Raw genomic sequence first — 22,047 nt, 5'->3', positions numbered from 1 at the left:
ACGTACTGCAATCGATTAGTAAGAAATTCTGCAATCCATGCTGAGATAGTAGGATGTAAATTTAGCTGGGAGAGTTTCGCAAGTAATCGTTTATGTGGCACTTTATCAAACGCTTTTGCATAATCAAGAAAGATCGCGTCAGTCTGTATGTTACTATCCAGGTTAGTGTGGATGTCGTGTAGAAAAACTGCAAGCTGTGTTTCGCATGACAAGCCCTTGCGGAAGCCATGTTGTGAAGGATGGAAAAAGTGATTACTGTCAAGGAAATTTATTATGTGGGAGTAGATCACATGCTCCATGATTTTACAGGGGACGCTTGTTAGAGAGATAGGGCGGTAATTTAGTGGGGAATTTCTGCTACCTGACTTGAAAACAGGAACGACCTTCCCTGTCCTCCAGTCGTCTGGAATGATTCCTGTAGAAATTGACTGTGAAAAAATTAGGGTGAGATAAAGTGAGACGTTGTGTTTGGTGTTTTTCAAGATTTTGGCATTAATTTCGTCCATTCCAGCAGAAGATGACAATTTAATATTTTCTATTATGGATGAAATTCCATTTTCACAAAAGTTTATCGCTGGCATGTCACAATGAAAGTCAAGTGAAGGTAAACATGGGGGTGCGGTCCCTTCATCAGAAAATACAGTACTGAACGTGGTGTTGAACAAGTTCGCACAGTCCACGTCCGTAATCCTTTCATTCAGGTCACTGGTGAGTACGATTTCTCGCGGTTCGTCGTCTTTCAGTGTATTCCAAAACTGTTTGGGATTAGATTTTAGTAGCTTGGGCAATTCTAAGTGGTAAAAAGAGTGCTTTGCTTGATGTAGAGTAGAAAGGTAGTTTTTATCTGCTTCATAATATTTCTCCCATGCTTTTGGTTGATCTCTAATCTTTGCAACCCGGAATAGACGTTTCTTTTTATTTTCAAGCCTTTTTAATGTTTTCGTAAACCATGGTTTGTGACGACTGGCTCTGAAACTTACTTTAGGTACAAATTTATCGGTTAATTCCTTCAGCTTTTCTTTAAAACGTGTCCAGTTGGCGTCAACATTATGGTGGTGGAACGTTGCCTGAAATGTGGGAAAAAATGTGCAAAGGCCCTCATTTATCGCTTCATAATCGCCTTTGTCATACAACTGTATCGTTTTCTTGTACATTTCGCACTTTGTTGGTCGAAAAGAAAAGCCAGCATGAATTACCTTGTGGTCACTTATTTCCTTGAGATAATGGATGTACGAAAGACTTTCGGGGTTGTTGGTTAATATTAGATCTAAGATATTGGATGTATCCTGTGAAACACGTGTTGCTTCAGAAACCAGCTGGGTCATGTTAAAATTGAGGCAGATATCGAGGAAGTTCCTGGCCTCGGTTAGTCCTGTCGAAGAACACAGATTGTCAGTGTGCCAGTCTATTTGCGGGAAGTTAAAATCGCCAAATAGTAGTATGTGTGCATTTGGGTGAGCAGCAGTAAGCTGACACATGGTTTGGTTAAGCTGGCTGCAAAATTCGGAAGTAGTGTGGGGAGGTCTGTAACAAACGCCTAGTAGTAAGGTGTGTGGGCGTGATTGGATAGCCACCCATAATATTTCCAACTGTGACCGAACATTGATTACTGCACAAGACAATCGTTCGTGGAATGCAATCAGTACACCACCACCGCGCGTAGATGCACGGTCATTGCGGTACACACGAAAGTTTGGTAGGTCCGATAGCACTTCAGTATCGCTCACGTCGTCAGTGAGCCACGTCTCGGTAAGTATTAGTAGATTACTGCTAGAGGACAATACAATGCTAGATATACGTTCACGTTTTTGAAGAAAACTGCGGATGTTAGTGTAAATTGCAGAAAGTGAAAAATCATCGCTAGAGACAGCATATGCTCGGTTCTTTTCTTTCTTTTTTTGATGCTTCGTCTGCTATGATAATTCTTTGATGCTGTTAGTACTGTCGTCAAAGACGTAACGCTTTTGGTTCATATACAGAGTTTTGAAACGTACGGAAAATGGTTTGTTCTTGCTTTTCGCAAAAGCAATTAGTTGTTTACGGGCATTTTGGACTGGGCGCGAGAAATCCTCACCGATGCCATAACTTGTCCCTTTAAGCATCCGGCCTTTTGACAATATTGCAGCTTTGGTCTTGTGTAACGCAAGCTTTACTATTATGGGCCGGCAGCGACCGGCTGAGGGACGGCCGAGGCGATGCGCACGCTCTATATCCCTTGGTTCCAAGGTTAGCTGTAAATTATCCCGGCAAAGGTTTGCGACCAACTGCTCTGTCTCTGCGAATGTTTCCGAGGAGGAGGGGTCGGGGATGCCGTAGAAGATTAGGTTATTTCGCCTCGAACGGTTCTCGGCGTCATCCATACGGGCTTCCAGCTCCGAAATTCGAGAGGCAGTGCGCTCTGTGCCGATGCGCATGATTTCAATTTCTTTCCGCAGTGGTACCAATGCCTGATAGTGATTTTCGAGATCTGTTAGTCGTTCGTTCAATTTCCCTATTGTTTTGTCCGTATTGCCGAGTTGAGCTTTCAGGCCTTGTATTTCAGCAAGTACCTGCGCTTGGCCGTTAGTCAGATTACGCAATTCCGCGAGAAGGGCTTCATTAGAAGGGCCAGGGTTAGATTCAATATCTCCAGCTTGGAGTAGTAGCGAGTGCATTACATCAACACATTCAGCAATAATAGCAATACAGCACCGTGGGCTCGGCAGCTGTACCAGGCAATAATTACTCGTTTTTTTTGCAAACATAACGTAAGGTTCACCAACCTGCATAGCGAAAGTGAACTGATTAGTGGTCTGTGCACTGGCACAGTCACCAAGCCCACAGGATTGCGCCGAAGGTGCTTGTTCCTTTATAGCTGGTAGACTTGTTGCTGTCGACGATGATGCGGCAGCCCAATCTCGGGAGAGTTCCGCTGTCCAGCGTGCCCCATGCGGCTTGGGTAGGAACTGCAGCCTGCCGACAGGTAGGATCCGGGCAGTGGGTCCGTAGCTTCCAGGATCGATGTGTACTGTAGAAGGGCGGCACGCGACGCACATTACCGCGAGACGGCAAGTGTGGAAAGCTGCGGCACTTGGACGCCAGCCCGTGCGACAGCAGCGCCGCCGCTAACATCCGTCGATCCGCCGCTCATCCATGCTGTTATCAGTTGGGCTGTTTGTGTGCCGCTAGCGCGTAGGTCGAAGTTTGTGTTGTTTAGGATTTCTTTTGTAATTTTAGTAGTTCAAAACGGCGCATTGTTAAAACAAGGATGATTTTCTATAACGCTACAACACAATCTATAACGCTATTTCTCGCCTCGAGATGACCCAGAATTCCGTCCTGAGCGAACTCGCGTTAATACGTGCTGCGCAGTCAAATGCAGATAGCTTAGTTGTACGCCTTGCCGCCAGCGTCGACAAGTTAGAGCAAACCGTTTAAGCAAATAAAGCTTGCCATCCTATCCATGGCACTGCGGCTGGTTCTGTAATTTCCAAGTTTTCGTCGGAAGTGCAAGCGTTAACTGAACAATGTGACGACTCGGAGAATAGACTTCGGCTTTGCAACTTGGTCTTTTTTGGTCTCCGTGACGTGGTTGGCGAGTCTTAGGAACAGTCCGAGGACCAGATTATTTCATTCTGCCGTCACAAACTGGACGTATCAGTCGATACTAATAACATTGAACGGGCCCGCAGACTGGGTAAATTCCAAGAAAAGAAGAACCACCCTATTATCGTGAAGTTTGCGCGGTTTAAAGACAAATCCAAAATTATCTCCTGTGGCGGGAAGTTGAAAGGCACATCGTTTGCTATACGCGAAAATTATTCCGCACGTGTGCGCCTGGCATGTGTGCGCCTGGCATGTGTGCGCCTGGCTATTGGCTATATGACTGGTAAACGCGCAGGAGAGATGCCTTCCTTTAAAGCTTAGGTTCGATAAACTTATCATAGGCAATAAGCGTTTTGTTTACAATGCTCAGACTGACTGTGTTATCGGATACGAATCCCAGCCACCAACACGTGCTTGCACTCACCCGTTTTTATCCTTAACCCTTGACTCTCCCACTCCTGTCTTTGAAGCAACTTACCACCTTATGCAGGGTGTGGTTTCGAACGTCCGTAGTTACTTATCAAAAAAGGATATCGTGGAAGCTATTCTTCAGGATAGTGAAACCAACTTTTCCGTCTTTACCGAATCGTGGCTCACTCCGGACATCGAAAGCGACGAACAATTGCAGGATGCCACCTCATTGATTACTTATACATACGATAGGACTTCACGCAGGGGCGGTGGTGTATCGGTCTTTGTTCGGTCCAATATAGCCTCATGTTCCGTTGCGATTAACCGCAGCCTAGAGATTGTCTGCGTTAAACTGTCCCTCAAAACATGTACAAACATACTTATAGCATGTTATCGCCCTCCTGACTGTGACCACACCTTCACTAATGACATGCACTCGGTTCTAGTTCCTTTGACTTCCCGGTTCCCCAAGGCCAATTGCATCTTTGTGTTGATTTCAACTTCCCTGACATTAACTGGAAGAACTCAACCGCATCCTCACGATTATCCAAAGACTTCCTTCAGTTAGCCCTATTGTTCAACCTTACTCAGGCTGTGCACTCGCCCACTCGGGGCTCTAACATACTCGATCTTGTTTTGGTCTCGAACCCTGACTTAATTTTATAAGTGTCCCTTCCCATGGAACTAAGTGATCACAAAGCCGTAACATTCCACCTCTCTTTTCCCATTAAAAGAAAACAGCCAATAAAAAAATATAACACGAGCTACGACAAGGCAAACTTTTCTGCAATTAACTCCGAACTCGAATATTTCTATGAATGTTTTCGTCAATCTGCTTCTTCACGGTCAGTTAACAACAACTGGTTGCTGTTAAATTTAATTGACAAACACGTCCCTTTGATTCGCATTCGAGGCGATGCAGGCGAGCCCTGGTATTCTAACTCGCTAAAAAGACTATTACGCAAGAAAAAAAGATTGTATCGTGTCGGTCAGAAATCGTACTCGGCATCTAAATGGAAGAAATACTCGGATTGCCTGCGCGAATATGCCTATCTTTTGAGGCACTCGAAACGCAAATTTAATCATGGGGATGTAAAAAATATCACTAGTGTTAACCCTAAAAAGTTTGGGAGCATCTTAAGACCAAAAAATCAATCCCATAACATTGCGCTTGTTTGTCCAGATGGCTCTGACGTTCCACTTGATCAGCGGGCTAATGTCATGAACTCCTATTTCTCTTCTGTTTTCACCTCCGAACCTGTTCATGATGTACCGGTGCTGCCTAGACGAAATTTTGGTGCAATGCCACCAGTATCACAGTTGAAGGCATTTTGTGCCTTATTAACAAATTAAAAATTTCTAGTGCTCCGGGACCTGACACTATTCCTGCGAAGTTCCTTAAAAGTACTAAGGACATGTCGAGTCTTATCTTGCAGATAGCTTTTGCGCAGTCCCTTTTAGAAAGCGAAATTCCGCATGAGTGGAAGACTGCGAAAGTAACCCCGGTTTTCATAAAGGGCAACCGCTCTGACCCGCCAAATTATCGGCCTATATCGTTGAAATGCGTTTCATGCAAAATATTGGAACACATCATATATTCCCACGTCGCCAGTCATTTCGATAATTCTTTTTTTTTTCCGCAAGCAGCGCGCCTTTCGCCCCGGGTTATCATGTTGAACACAATTACTCGAATTCACTACAGACCTTAACTTGAACATGGATTCGTCTTTCAGACCAACGTCATTTACATCGATTTTTCAAAGACATTTGACCATGTAGCTCATCGTCGTCTCATGGCCAAACTCAGTTGTCTTAATGTTGACCCGCTTACCTTGTCATGGATGAAAAGCTTTCTAACAGGACGGTCTTTGTTCACAGTCATTGGAGGTAAGCTTTCAACAGCAGCACAAGTAGTATCCGGCGTCCCTCAGGGATCAGTTCTTGGCGCGCTTCTCTTTCTTATCTTCATAAACGGCTTGTCATCTGGAATAACGTCATCTATTCGCCTCTTTGCTGATGAATGCTTTGTATATCGTCGAATATCAAACAATAGTGATCAATCATTACTACAACGCGACCTAAACCTAATTCTTTATTCTTTATTCTTTATTCAAGAATTACCCCGCATTGCCCGAAGGCGTTATAGCAGGGGGGTTACAGGAGGGAAAAAAACAAATCTTCATTCGTACAGCACACTTGCTCTTCACACAGCTGATTCCACTCCACAATAGTTTTCACAAAAAAGGAATCCGCAAACAAGTGCGTCCTGGCACGGTATTCGCGAATTTTAAGTGAATGGTCATTACGCCTAGAAATATAATGTGGTTCTTTCAAGTAGCTTTTACTGCTAATTCCAGTCTTATTATTAAATATGAGGTATAAAAACTTCAGTCTCAACTTTTTCCGCCGAGAGGAAAGCAGCTCCCAATTCAATTCAAGTTTCATTTCAGTACAACTTTCTCTCCGCCCATACCGCCCCAGGACGAACCTAGCAGCTCGGTTTTGAATTCTTTCCAGCTTATCAATCAAGTTTTTCTGCACGGGGTCCCAGACGGCACAGGCGTATTCCAAAATTGGTCTAACACATGTTAAGTAAGCAGTTTTCTTTAGGTTCGGCTGTGAACATTTCAAGTTCCTCTGAATAAAATTGAGTGCCCTACCAGCTTTTACAATGACGTCATCTACATGAGCAGACCATGAACAGTCGGATGAGAGCGTCACACCTAGATACTTGTATATAGGTTCGTTTTTTATCAGGGTATTATTTATCTGGTAAAGATTTACAATCCGCTTCTTCTTTCTTGTAAAACATACATGAACACACTTTTTTAAATTCAAATTCATCTTCCATGTGGAACACCAAGTATTAATACATTCTAAGTCAGATTGTAACATGGCAGCATCTTGCTCACTCTTAATCTTCCTATAAACAACACAATCGTCGGCAAACAACCGAATACATGATGAAATACCAACAGAAATATCATTTATATAAAGTAGAAACAAAAGTGGCCCTAAGACTGAGCCCTGTGGGACTCCTGACGTCACATCAGCGTATGCCGAGCTTTTTCCATTCAAAACAACACATTGTCGGCGCTGTGACAGATAATTTTCAATCCAAGCGAGTACGCTTGAGTGAATGTTTAACATTTTAAGTTTAATAAGAAGAAGTGGATGTGACACTGTATCGAATGCCTTGCGAAAGTCTAAAAAGATACAATCTGTTTGTCCTCCCTCGTCAACATCGAATGCCAATTCGTGATAAAATTCAATTAATTGTGTTGTGCAAGATAGACCTTTCCGAAACCCGTGTTGTTCTTTGATTAGTATATTATTATTTGTTATGTGACGCATTATCTCGGAATATATAATATGCTCAATGATTTTGCACGAGATGGATGTTAGTGAGATCGGCCTGTAATTCGCGACATCTCTTTTCGAACCCCCTTTATGAATGGGTACAACTTGAGCGGTTTTCCAGTCATTAGGTAAGAGTCCTGTGGATAGCGATTTCTCATAGATTAAATAAAGGTACATCGAGATAGGTGTAGCACACCGCTTTAGTATACGTGGAGATATACCATCCGGACCGTTTGCTTTGGCTTCATCTATCACCTTTAGGAGTGCCTCGATGCCTCTAACGCTTAATTCAACTTGTTCCATTAAAGGAAGTCTGCTTGCATGTGGTGTAGAGCTATCATTGGATTTAGGTAGGAAGACAGATTGAAAATATGTATTCAAACACGTTGCCTTTTCAAAATCGTCTGTAATTATTTGTTGATTACAAACAATTTCATTTATTCCATTTATTCATTTATTCCGCGCTGGTTGATGAAGCCTAATAACTCAAAGTGCAAATGCACGGTTGTTTCACGCAAAAAAACTAATCTGATTATTCAGTATTCCCTTAATTCGACAGCTTTATCACATGCTTGCTCTTACCGGTACCTAGGCGTCCGCATTAACAGTAAACTGACATAGTCGGAGCATATCTCGAATGTTGTAACTGATACCTCAAGGTCGCTAGGTTACTTAAAAAGAACCCTACGTCTTCACCCCCCCCCCCCCCGGAAATCAGTAAAGTAGCCTACGAAACCTTCGTTAGGAGCAAACTCGAATATGCCTCTCCCGTTTGGAGCCCTTAACAAGATTATCTAATTAGCTCTCTTGAGTCGGTCCACACTCGTGCCGCCCGATTTATTTCGTCAAACTATAATACACACGTCAGTGTAACCCCCATTAAATCAACTCTTGAACTACACCCTTTAGCTGTAGGGCGCAGAATCTCGCGTCTTAGCCTGTTCCATGAGCTATATCACAACTTTTCTCGCTCGCAGTTCTCGCCGCCTGTTCAACTCCAACAGCATCCAACGCCCTCATGGTTCCGCTCTTTCACTCAACAAAAGATTTCTTCCCGCTGCCATTGAAAACTGCAATTGCCTTTCCGACGCGGTTGCTCTTGAGAGAAATCCAGAAAAATTCAGGCAGTCCTTAACTGAGCTTTTTGTTAAATAACTTGAACTACGCATTTTTGTTTCCTCACACCATTTTTACGTTACAGGCGTTGCCCAATAGAGTATATTGATTTACATTATGCTTGTATACTTTGTCTTGTATTTCAATGTCCTGTTGGGGGTCAATTTTTAATGTAAAGTATATCTTAATCTGTTAACTTATTCCTAATTGCTTGCTCCATCCCATCCTTCTATGGAAGGATGTGTATTTTATCTTTTTTTTTCGCCTTGTGTTTTCCACTGCTCTTTACTGTTTCCTTTCTGTGTGTGTGCGCGTGCTGCGTACTTGTAAAGTAGTTGATTTATTGTTAAATAGCATTCGTTCCTACATATGTTATTTCAATACTGTTCCCCCCCCCTTATGTAATGCGCTGTTAAGAGTCCTTAATGGTTAAATGATGAGGACGATGAGGACGATGAGGACCCTTAGATATGAGAATTTGAAACATGTCAACGCAACATAAAGAGCTAAATGCGTCTAATTATTAACTTAATTATTAAATTAATTCTAATTATCCAACGTTCAAATGAATGCATTAAGTAGGGCTTATGAATATTACCTACACAAATAAATAATTAAAAATAACTTTACTGCTGGTACGCGCTCCTCATAACCTAGATAACTGAGTAATTCGGTAAATAACCATTTTGCAATTAGTTACTTTTGCTATATCCAATAGATTGGTGACACTGGCTTTTCGAATTGAAGTAGCCAATCTGTTTATGTTATTTATTTATTCATTAATTTATTTTCGTACTCTCAATCGCGCAAGGCATTACAGAGGCGAGAACAAATGCAAGCGTTAATGGCAGTCTTGAAATTTTTGGAGTTAGAGATTGCAGTGATGGAGGCAAAGAAATGGTTCCAGTCTTCCGAGGTTCTTGGTGTAAGTGAGTCTAAATAAATTTTTGCGCGGCACAGGGACACACAAGCTTTTTGGGAATGATCAATGCGAGATAATACGTACGATGGCTGATGAAGCAAATATTGCCGAAGTATGTGATCGAAGTAAAATATTTTTTGGAAAAGGCACAGTGAAGAACACTATCATGGCAGAGCAAGGTCAGATAGGTCAAGAGTTAGTTTCGCTGAGGAGACATTATAATAACAACTATAGTTAGTAAGAATAAACCAGGTGCTGCGATTATGGACAAGCACTGAAGGGTTTGTTAGTGTTACCAGGTCAGGATCCCAAATTGAGCAGGCATACTCAAGTTTGGGTCTCCGAGGTCGTGTATAGTGGGAGCTTTACTGTAGTATTGACGCGTGAGAAGTTCCAACGCAAGAAACTAGCGTGCGATTAGCGTTGTTGATAATATAGTTTACATGTTTACATGCAAAGTCCGCGATAGATTCTGGGCTATAACGACGCTGAGATATTTACAGAAAGTGGCGGTGGTTAGGAATGTCTTATTAAGAGTGTAATGAGTTGGATTAGTTGCGTAAGGCAGTTGAGGCATGCGCATGCTTTTACACTGGTTAATATTAAGTTTCATTAGCCAATCGGAACACCAGCGGGAAATACTATCGAGGTCAGTCTGTAATAAGGTACGGCCACAGGGATCAGAATTTATGCGATATATGACGCAATTATCAGCAAATAATTTTATAGAAGAAGAAAATTGGGTAGGCACATCGTTGATGTATATGAGAAAGAGTAGCGGTCCTAAAATCGACTCCTGAAACATCTCTAATGTTACTGAAGCGAAAGAAAAATAATGACCACTAGCCAAAATGTAGGCGGTTAGAATGAAAGCATTTAATCCAACCTAGGGCATTGGCGTCGAGTTTCAACATATCAAGTTTAAGAAGAGTAGCTGATAAGTGACTGAATCAAATGCCTTAACGAAATCTAGAAAAATACAGTCGATAACGAAACCGTTATCCAGAGCGTGAAATAAGTCGTTTGTAAATAACGAAAGCTGCGTTTCATAAGAAAGTGATTTTCTAAAATAGTATAGACAAGCAGAGAAAAATGAGTCAGATTCAAGAAAATATATTATTCATCAGTTTGTAAGGTATACTGGTCATTGAATCAGTCTAGTTTAGTGGAGAATGAAAAAAACACCGGATTAGTGCAGAGGAACCACTCCCTCCCCTTCCAATCACTTGGTAAGATGCAACATTGCAATGACTGTGAGATAATCTCGTAAAGCATCAATGATGAATACACTGATGTGTATAAGTATGCTGTCGCGACGTGATTGTAACTATGTCTGGTCGTCCGGAAAAAAATTGGAAAAAGGTTTATAGCAGGATTCATATTAGTCTTCCGAGTGTGGAGCAAGAAAAGAAATTTGAGTCCTGCGCTATTCTAAAAGTTGGATATCGATATTAGCCATTAGAGAAGAAAGCGGATCAAGCTTGGGATAGGCGTTGTACTCTTACTGCCACTACCTTTACTGCTTTCCTTTGAACCATTTCTGGCTTATAAACATCCTTATTAAAATATGAGTCTCAGGGCCCGCATGCATACACTAGACGAGGTTGAATAAAAGTATTCCATGCAAGAAGTTAGATCGGTGATGGTGTGTTCCTTAGTTTGTGTCTAAGACATTCCAGTTCTCTATAGAAGAAACTGAACAAACGTCGTCAATAGGGCTAGGCCATGATAGTCGACTGGTAATTTTGTCCCCAATTATTTAAACTTGCCGACTTCGATCAAGCGATTATTATTTAGTATATATTTAAATGTGAATCGAGAAACATTATTTAAGATTTGCATAAAGACCAATTTGCTACTGCTTAATTCCATCGACCAGACGTTACACCAATCAGAGAGAAAAAGTAGGTTATTCTGCAAGTACTATTGGTACTTTTCACATTTAAGTAGCTCTTAAAGAATGCAGTCATCTGCAAAAGATTTAAGTTTATGACGGATATGTCTACTGATCAAACGATGTCATTCAGCGGAACTCCCAAGGCTACAGCAGAAAATCAGAGCTGCAACCTTCCACCTGAGCAAACTGTTTCCGATCGGTGAAGTATACAGGTGACTATATTAATGGGTCGACCAATGCTAGAAAGCTTCTTGAGTAGATTACCATGACAAACACAGTCAAGGACTTTTTTTTTAATCTTAGAATATAGTATCAATTTGGCCGCCGTTCTCAAGTGCTATTGTGAAATCATGAATAGTGGCGACGGGTTGGGCGGTGGTCGACAGGCCTTTCCTATGCTGGAACGGAGTAAAAAATATTGTTTTCTTCTAGAAAAGGCATTATGTATTGCGCAGTGATACACTCTAAAGGTTTACAGGGACCGGATGTAAGCAATAAAGGCCCGTAGTTTTCACAATTCAGGCGATCACAATTCTAAAAGGCAACAACTACGAGAGCCGTTCACCAATCATCAGGATAATTCGAATCATTCAAGGAAAGAGGAAAGATATGGGTGAAGGCCTGTGGGCAATAGGTTCAGCGGACCGCTGCGGAAATACGTTAGGTATACCGACTGGACCCGCAGAAGATTTAGTCTTTAGAATCAGTTACAAAGAAAAGACACCTCCGAAAGCAACAAAATCGACATATACGATAGGAACAGAAATTACTAATCATGGCAGTATCGTGTTCCTGAATGAAAAATTAGTGGAAATGAAAACTGAATATAAATCTGCTATTTTTGTTGCATCGTTGACAATATGGTCGCCCAAAGATAACTCGGTAAGTTCTTGTGCGTGTCGCTCAAGTACCGCCACAATCTATCAGGGTTATTGCTGAAGAAAATATGGAGTGAGTCGTTGAAGTATCTCGCCTTGGCTTCGGTTAACCGAGTCGCAAGCTGGGCCTTCAATTAAGGGAAGCGTCTGCTATAGGTTTCCCTTAATACATTTTTGCACAGACGCGCATCGCATCTTTGCGTAAGGCACTGAGCTACTTATTCTTTTTTCAACTTTCATCAGATCCTACCTGCGCACTTAATGAGGCCATGTTGTTTTTGTAAGAAGCCATTGCTAATGCAACATTGGGTGCTACACATCATGCGCTCAAATGAGGCTGCCGCATTGTAAAGGACAATCGGCACAACTCTTCATTAGTAAAGCCCGTCAGGTGCTACAAACACGGTCTTATCACAGTGCATGGGATCCACATAACCTGCCAAGACAGACCGAAGATTGATGGCCGAAAAATACTTCGCGCTTAGGAACAGTCAAGCGCATCGTGAAATGCGTGAAAAGGATACATGTCTTTCCTAGTAACCATATATATATGTCTGTAGTAGGCACAGTATTACGTCGAAAATTACAAGCATCACGAAATTACCCCCCGAAATTATAATGAATTGTAAATCTGTAGTATTAAGAATTTTGAAAATAAAGTCATCATGCAGGTTTTCCCTTTGGTGGAGCAAAATCCTCTCTCTCGGGTACTGTTTTGGGAGAGTGCAAAGCGCACGCACTGCCTCTTCTGCAGTGCAATCGAGAGGCGGCTCACCTGGATTCGCGACTGTCCAGAGGACATTATGGCGACGCTCAGAGGCTCTAGTTAGAAAGGTCGACATCATCTGCGCAAGCACGCTGATGGTGCTGACAGTCGGATAAGAGCGTCAGAAATAAGCGTACCGCACAGCAAACTGACGAAAGCTTTTTGCCCGTTTGCAGCGTACAGCGGTGACGAGCGATCTGCTGCTGTGGCCGGAGGGCATCATACCATTTGTCGTCGAGTCAAGCCTCGGTGAGCGAACTTCTTTGATTGATGACAGCTCACAGTCGCATTCATTTTTCGCGTCTCAAGAAAGTACTCTAACTATTGATAGCTAAAGACACCTTTTACTCAGCAAATGCCAACGAATAACCCGTGCCGTGGCACATAGGCTGAGCAGTTCAATCGATGCTTGGAGAGGGGGTACATTTGATAGAATAGCTGGGGTACATTTGAGGAGGTACATTTGATAGATACTGAGTGACATGTTCCGCAGCTTACTCTGCGTGAAACGCGTTAACGCCACTATCATTCTACCTCTTCTTTCGTAAAGCTGTAGCTGCTTTCAAATTTATTCGCTATGAAAGTGTAAACGGAGACACCGACAATTTCATTCCTTACATATTAAGCATCACCATCCTTACATTATCACAGTAGCAGCCACCATGAGCGCAGATTATCTTAGCTTGCTGCAGGACAAAGCACCTTGCAACAAGGTCCAGCTACAACTGTATTACGTGAGCTGACAGCATGCATCGTCCACAATTTCCAAATCACTGCTTCCAGTTCCATGACGCTTCTGGCGACGTTACATATCCCTTCGGACCAATCGTGTTTACGGTGTTTATTTTATCTGACACTTTTTCTTTCATCCCTCATCGCTTACACGAAGTAGGGTGTCAGGCGTGCCGCTAGGCTAAGCTCTCTACATATTATCAACTCTCTCCCTCTCTCTCTCTCTCGCTCTGATAGCGGTATCGTGCTCTACCCGCTTCATGACTTCCCGAGTCCTGTTACTTCCTGCTGTCAAGTAGAAAACCATAGATGGTGATGTTTTCTCAGTTTTTCTCTTTCCTGTAGAAAGTAATTTAATGGTAATCGCTTTAAAGTAATCAATTTTCTGGCCCTAACATCACGACAGCGACATCTTAACCAAGCATCTACGGACATGTAAAAGAACGACGCGAATGTCTGGCAATGCCACTAGGAATTTCCGCGTACGTGCACCGAACACGTAGTGGCCGTGATTTGACGACTGACGACTAAACAAGGAGCACGACGCAGAACGGAGAGCGTAAGCGTCGCCTCCTGTGTTTCAAAAAGATTCAGTCTGTTATTGAACTCGCCATACTGCGCCCCGACCGGTTTCAAAGCTCGGAACTGCGCTGTGTTATACCCCCCCCCTGTCAAGCGGGGAAGTTAAGTGCACTTACGGGGAGTGCACTTCGGGACTTTGAGTGACACTTTAGGCTACGCTATGCTAAACTGGAAAACAGAGCGCACTCGCACAAAAAAAAAATATGGCGACAGAATAAATCCGTTTTTTGAAGATGTAGATTACAATTTAAAAAAATTCTAAAAGCGATTGCTGTAGTTGTATTATAAATAAAAAAACTATCATAATCTATATTTTCTCAACAAAAAAATAGAATGTTTTTATCATAAGGGTGTTGCAAGTCAAGGCCGGCCAAGACGAATGCCTAGCCAATCCAGAACAACATGGTGGCGTGCGACGAGGCGGTGTTTGATCCTGCTAAAACAGAATATTAGCGAGTTCTGTTCTGATTATTTTGTTAAAAGCTGTTCAATAGCTAGAATTAACTTCTGTGCCCTTTTCCTATGCATTACATTTTGTATCGTAGAAACTGTTGGCGGCGAGGCTACGCACTCGACAAGCAAAGTGCGTTCCGTGAACGCACTCCGACCGCAGTGCACTCTTCTACGAGTACACCGCGCTTGCGACGTTTAGATTTAGGAAAGTGCACTTCAAGCCGAGTGCACTCTACGTAAGTACATATGACTTGCCCGCTTGACAGGGGTATCAGAGGGTTCCTATTTCCCGTCCCTTCCATATTGCCCATCCCTGCCAGCTCCTGCTGTGACAGATGGGGTGGCCCTCGCCGACAGACTCCACTGTCAGGAGCGTATTGGAAAGTATAGAGAATATGAAATAAAGTTTGCTTATGGACAGTGATGGTCACATTACCTGTACTTCAATACATCGAAGGTCTTTGGAGGGCCAAACCGAAAAAAATAATTTAGTTTCGTCGCACTTAATGTCTGAAATCGAGAAGGGAACCGCAGTTGCAACTTGTGTGGACTATATGCGCTTTGTTTATTTCCAAACTCTTGGAGCTGCCACTCCCTTGTTGCGGCAATGGATGAAGAAGCCCTCGAAGACCTTCCTGGAGTCAAGCCATCACGTGGAGTCGCGTCCAGGAAACGCGAAAATGCGTCAAGTGACACGGACAGCGAGTCAACCGAGTTGTACTCGGACAGCGTCGACTCGTCGGACGACGATTTCACACTTGTCATGAGCCGAACCACAAAAAGAAGACTGCTACGGAGGTCATCGTCGCCGAGTGTCTCCACCGTGAAGACAACACCACAGCGCTGGCCGTACACCATGCTCTTCATGCCTGTGGACCCAGTGTCCAATCTGCGACTCCTAAACAGGCAAGTCCTTTCCGCGTTTCTTGAGGGAATCGCGCCAAACGAGATAAAGGACGTGAGAATAAACTCACGGAAGAATGTCCTAGCAGTAGATGTTCTACACCGTAGTGCACTGCAAAACCTACGGCACGTAACGGAGATCGACAAAGTACAAGTTCGATCCATGATACCTACAGGCTGTAATGGCACTGTCGGCGTCATTTATGACGTCGACATTTCTATACCAACCGACGACTTCCCTATATTAATAAAGCCAACTACAGAAGGCACTCTTATTAAGCACATCACAAGACTTGGCAACACACGTTGCCTGCAGCTGTGGTTTGAGGGAGCCAGCCTTCCCTCACACGTCAAAGTTGGCCACGTCCGCCATCCAGTCCGCCCATACGTACCGAAGCCCCTGCAGTGCTACAAATGCTGCAAGATGGGACACGTAAAAGGTGTGCGTAGGAATAACTTGGTGTGCCCACGGTGCGCTGAATCTCATTCAGCAGATACCTGCCGCGCAACTGTGTTGAAGTGCCCTAACTGCCATGGTACTCATGAGGCCTCATCCAATGATTGCCCGCGGGTGAGGAACGAGCGAGCAGAGCTCAAACGTATGGTTCGGGACCATTCAACACACAGAGAGGCTGCCGCTACTCTCAGGCGACGACGACATCGCCATCGAAGAGCATCACGAAGAGTAACATCTACTGAAAGATATACACCATCGCCTTCCGGCATAGCGGCTACCGTATCAACGCCGACTTCCACAAAGACAGACACTGCGAAAACGAAGAAAGGGGCAAGACTCGCACCTCCTGAAGAGTGGCCAACACTTCCACGAGCACAACCTGCACCGGAGTCACATCAAATTGCGCCGCCCTCAATGACCTCACGAACCGAGGATGCGACGACGACTGGGGATCGCCAAGTCATAGTGATGCTGAAGTCACTTATGGACGCCATGCGCATTCTACTGAGCAGCATGAAAACCCCGTCGGCACAGAGCGCACTGCAGGTGCTGGACACCTTGAGTCTGGTGCTTGCGACTCTAGGGTAAAACCACGGCCCGAAAATTGCCGTCGTTTCAAGAGGAGGTCAAGAATGCATCTGTCTTTCAGTGGAACGCCAGAGGGCTTAAGTCACGCATGTCCGATTTCAGACAGTTTGTATTTACGCACCAATTCCCCATTATCGTGATTTGCGAGCCCAACCTGTCAGCTCCCATCAGACTGTCCGGGTATGAGTGCTTTATGTCCTCTGCCCACGGCGAGTGCAGCAAGGTCGTTGTGTTTATACGCCGTGACTTGACTTATGTGCATCACATAGTGCCTCCTGACGAAGCAAATCAATACGTTTGCTTAACAGTGAAGAAGAAAAAGCTGACGTTCACAATTCTTGGAGCCTATTTATCTCCAACAAGTCGTCTAGATTGTGAGCGCTTACGGGGAATTTTGACATCGACTCCACAGCCGTGGGTGGTCACCGGGGACTTTAACGCCCACCATTACCTATGGGGAAGCTCCAAAGTGAACTCTAGAGGCAGAACGTTGGTGTCCTTTGCCTATGAACTGGAATTTTGCCTGTCAAACGATGGTAGCCCTACTTATCTGCGTGGATCAGCGTATAGTAGTTGCTTGGACCTTACCTTCGTTCCACGTTCGCTTTCGAGAAGAGTGCACTGGTTTTCGGATTTAGAAACGCGGGGTAGCGACCACATCCCAACCTATTTGAAGATCGAAGGTTTGACTAGCTCCAAGTCCTCCAGAACCGTCCAGTGCACCGATTGGCCTAAATACAAAATAATAATGGAAGCCTGTTGTCGTGACGGCACCTCCTATAACCTACAGGGCGCGATAAAGGATGCCATACAAACAACCACGCATTTCCTTTCGAAGAGTTCTCCCCGCACCGATTTCGACATCGAACTAGCGAAACTTCGAGCAATTCGCCGTCGTGCGGAGCGAAGATATAGACGCACGAAGTCCAATTATGATTTGAGATTGGCTAGACGAACACAAAAGAAAATACAGCGTCACATGAACAAGCTGGCTTCGCGAAAATGAGTATCCTTTTGCGAGTCCCTGGATCCGAGAAAACCTTTGTCGCTTATATGGAGGACTGTTCGTGGCCTTCGCACAACCTTTGGTCAGCGCCACCCGTTTAAATCTCTGGCACTCCATCTACAATGTAGAGATATTGATGTCGCTGAATCTTTCTGCAGAAAGATTGCTGGCGAAGCAAATTCTGATGGAGCGGGTACGGGCACGCTCGACCACCCACCGTTCTGACGTGATCCCCGCATGGAATGCCCTTTTTCTATGGAAGAACTAGAAGCTGCGCTGGCTTTGTGCAGGCGTTCTTCAGCGCCAGGACCTGACGGCATTACATACCGTGCCCTGTGTAACCTAGGAGACCAAGCTCGGAAGGCACTCTTGCTCCTGTACAACGACTCCTGGCAGACGGGTACAGTTCCGCGAGAATGGAAGTCAACTCGCCTCATTCCACTTCTGAAAGCTGGCAAGTCGCCTTTGGACATTTCCTCATACCGTCCGATAGCACTTGCCAGCTGTGTCGGAAAAACAATGGAAAGAATGATTTTAGCACGTCTAGAATGGTACTTAGAGTACTATGAAATCTACCCAGATGCTATGGTCGGATTCAGACGTGGCCGTTCGTCAACAGACAACGTTGTTGACTTGATAACATTTGTGCAACACCAAAAGGCATGTAAGCGTCTATCTGCTGCTCTGTTTCTAGACGTTAAAGGGGCTTATGATAATGTCACCCATGAAGCCATCCTTAGCACGTTAGAAGCCGTCGGACTTGGTGGTAAGATTATATCATCATCATCATCATCATCATCATCATCAGCCTGGTTACGCCCACTGCAGGGCAAAGGCCTCTCCCATATTTCTCCAACAACCCCGGTCATGTACTAATTGTGGCCACGCCGTCCCTGCAAACTTCTTAATCTCATCCGCCCACCTAATTTTCTGCCGCCCCCTGCTACGCTTCCCTTCCCTTGGGATCCAGTCCGTAACCCTTAATGACCATCGGTTATCTTCCCTCCTCATTACATGTCCTGCCCATGCCCATTTCTTTTTCTTGATTTGAACTAAGATGTCATTAACTCGCGTTTGTTCCCTGACCCAATCTGCTCTTTTCTTATCCCTTAACGTTACACCTGTCATTCTTCTTTCCATAGCTCGTTGCGTCGTCCTCAATTTGAGTAGAACTCTTTTCGTAAGCCTCCAGGTTTCTGCCCCGTAGGTGAGTACTGGTAAGACACAGCTATTATATACTTTTCTCTTGAGGGATAATGGCAACCTACTGTTCATGATCTGAGAATGCCTGCCAAACGCACCCCATCCCATCTTTTTCTTGATTTCAACTAAGATGTCATTAACTCGCGTTTTTTCCCTGACCCAATCTGCTCTTTTCTTATCCCTTAACGTTACACCTGTCATTCTTCTTTCCATAGCTCGTTGCGTCGTCCTCAATTTGAGTAGAACTCTTTTCCTAAGCCTCCAGGTTTCTGCCCCGTAGGTGAGTACTGGTAAGACACAGCTATTATATACTTTTCTCTTGAGGGATAATGGCAACCTACTGTTCATGATCTGAGAATGCCTGCCAAACGCACCCCATCCCATTCTTATTCTCCTAATTATTTCCGTCTCATGATCCGGATCCGCCGTCACTACCTGCCCCAAGTAGGTGTATTCCCTTACGACTTCCAGTGCCTCGCTGCCTATTGTAAATTGCTGTTCTCTTCCGAGACTGTTAAACATTACTTTAGTTTTCTGGAGATTAATTTTTAAACCCACTCTTCTGCTTTGCCTCTCCAGGTCAGTGAGCATGCATTGGAATTGGTCCCATGAGTTACTAAGCAAGGCAATATCATCAGTGAATCGCAAGTTACTAAGGTACTCTCCATTAACTTTTATCCCCAATTCTTCCCAATCCAGGTCTCTGAATACCTCCTGTAAACATGCTGTGAATAGCATTGCAGAGATCGTATCTCCCTGCCTGACGCCTTTCTTTATTGGGATTTTGTTGCTTGCTTTATGGAGGACTACGGTGGCTGTGGAGCCACTATAGATATCTTTCAGTATTTTTACATACGGCTCGTCTACACCCTGATTCCGTAATGCCTCCATGACTGCTGAGGTTTCGACAGAATCAAACGCTTTCTCGTAATCAATGAAAGCTATATATAAGGGTTGGTTATATTCCCCACATTTCTCTATTACCTGATTGATAGTGTGAATATGATCTATTGTTGAGTAGCCTTTACGGAATCCTGCCTGGTCCTTTGCTTGACAGAAGTCTAAGGTGTTCCTGATTCTATTTGCGATTACCTTAGTAAATAGTTTGTAGGCAATGGACAGTAAGCTGATCGGTCCATAATTTTTCAAGTCTTTGGCGTCTCCTTTCTTATGAATTAGGATTATGTTAGCGTTTTTCCAAGATTCCGGTACGCTCGAGGTCATGAGGCATTGCGTATACAGGGTGGCCAGTTTCTCTAGAACAATCTGTCCACCAAGGCAGCGGTGGCGTAGAGGTAGAACACCCGCCTCGCGTGCAAGAGGTCCGTGGTTCGAGTCCCGGTGCCGGCAATTTTCCACCGGATTAAAAAAAAAATCCGCGTGTTGATAAAATTGCACAAACAGGCCTGGAGTGTGGCCTGATCCCGGTGACCAGAACCGGTAACGCACTGCCTCACCAGAGCAGGATTGGCCACCCTGGTGCAGTACTTGGCCACAACCTCCTATATGAACACAACAATCAAAGATGTATATGTGGGTGTATAACTACTTACAGAGGAGACCTTTCTATGTAGACACAGAAAATGGCCCGACATCCGAGCATTACGGTAGCCGAGGAGTCCCTCAAGGCGGAGTGCTTAGCCCGACTCTTTTCAATCTCACCCTCTGTGGATTAGTCAACAACTTGGCAAGCACCGTACGACTTTCCATCTATGCGGACGACATCTGCATTTGGACATCAAGCGTGACACGACCTCAGCTTCGCGCTCGGCTTCAGAAGGCTGCCACAATGACAACTTGCTACCTTCGTGAACAGGGACTTGAAATTTCATGCGGAAAGTGCGCAATGGTGGCATTCACGAGGAAGCCAATGTCTGGTTACGGCGTATCTATTAACGGACAACTTATACCATACAGCAGAAGTCACAGATTCTTGGGAGTCGTAATTGACAGAGACCTGTCTTGGACTCCGCACGTCAATTACGTGAAAAAGCGGCTGACTGCTATCTGCCACCTGTTCAGGTTCCTTGCTGGAAAAAGTTGGGGAGTATCTGTACACGCTATGTTACAGCTGTACATGGCGTTGTTCGTTGGATTCCTGCGATACAGCCTGCCTGCAATATCCAACACCTGCAAGTCTAACCTGCGTACGATACAGAGCATTCAAGCCCAAGCCCTTAAGATATGTCTTGGCTTACCACGCAGTGCATCAACGGCTGAAACCATTGCCCTTGCGCAGGATTACCCAATCAAGACGCACATTACCGTTGAGACAATGCGTATGCATCTCAGGCATTATGCTAGGACCCCTTCCCACCACTTGGCGAGCCTCACTGCTGCAAGGCCCTGCTCGACAGTTAGCGGCATTGTCAGTGCACATCGTGCGTCGTTTACTTCAGGGTACGCACCTGCGGCCAAGCCAGCGTTTCCTCCGTGGTGTTTGAGCCGTCCACAAGTGCATCTAATGATTCCAGGACTACAGAAGAAGACAGATCTACCGGCCCCTGCTCTAAAACAGCTGAGCTTACTTCTTCTGCATGAAAAGTACAGAAACCACGTCCACATCTATACCGATCGATCAACTACGTCGTGCAGTTCCGGTGGTGCCGTGGTGGTACCAACGTGAGGAATGACACTGCGCTTCAAGACATCGCATGTCGCGACCTCAACGGCAGCAGAACTAACGGCCCTGCGTCGAGCACTGGAATTCATTGAATCTGAAAGAGCTAGAAAATGGGCTGTGTTCTGTGATTCCAAACCGGCATTACAGTGCACGCAGTCAGTTCTTCGACACGGATGCCATGACCAACTGACATACGAAATCGCGAAACTTTACCATGATGTTCAACAAAAAGGTCACGAGGTCACTTTTCAATGGGTACCTGGCCATTGTGGAATCAGTGGCAATGATTCCGCCGATAACGCTGCTCGTACAGCACATCATGAAGAGCAGAACGTTCCGATTCCGCTTTCGAGGACAGACGCCGCTAGGCAGCTTCGACACTTGGCACGCAGTCTCACACTGACCGAGTGGACCTCGCCAAACTTACGACTTACACGACTGCATCGACTAAACCCCTCCCTGCAACTCCGGCCTCCACTCGGACTTCCTCGACGTGAAGCTACGCTTCTCTGTCGCCTTTGGTTAGGAGTTGCCTTCACAAAGGCATACTCTACATTGATTGGAG

General features: G+C 44.6%; 1 protein-coding gene across 1 annotated transcript in view; it reads left to right on the top strand.

Moving 5' to 3' along the window:
- The window catches only part of LOC135913800 (astacin-like metalloprotease toxin 5), an 86,861-nt gene that overhangs the window by 13,690 nt on the left and 51,124 nt on the right, over positions 1 to 22,047 (top strand). Inside the window, exon 3 of the mRNA XM_065446492.1 lies at positions 13,112 to 13,184. Within this exon, the coding sequence (XP_065302564.1) occupies positions 13,112 to 13,184 (73 nt within the window). The remainder of the gene's footprint in view (positions 1 to 13,111; positions 13,185 to 22,047) is intronic.

The sequence above is a fragment of the Dermacentor albipictus genome, chromosome 6, assembly GCF_038994185.2.
Source record: "Dermacentor albipictus isolate Rhodes 1998 colony chromosome 6, USDA_Dalb.pri_finalv2, whole genome shotgun sequence".
NCBI classification, from domain to species: Eukaryota; Metazoa; Arthropoda; class Arachnida; order Ixodida; family Ixodidae; genus Dermacentor; species Dermacentor albipictus.
The sequence above is the reverse complement of the archived record's forward strand: the minus strand, read 5'-3'. Positions and strand labels throughout refer to the sequence as shown.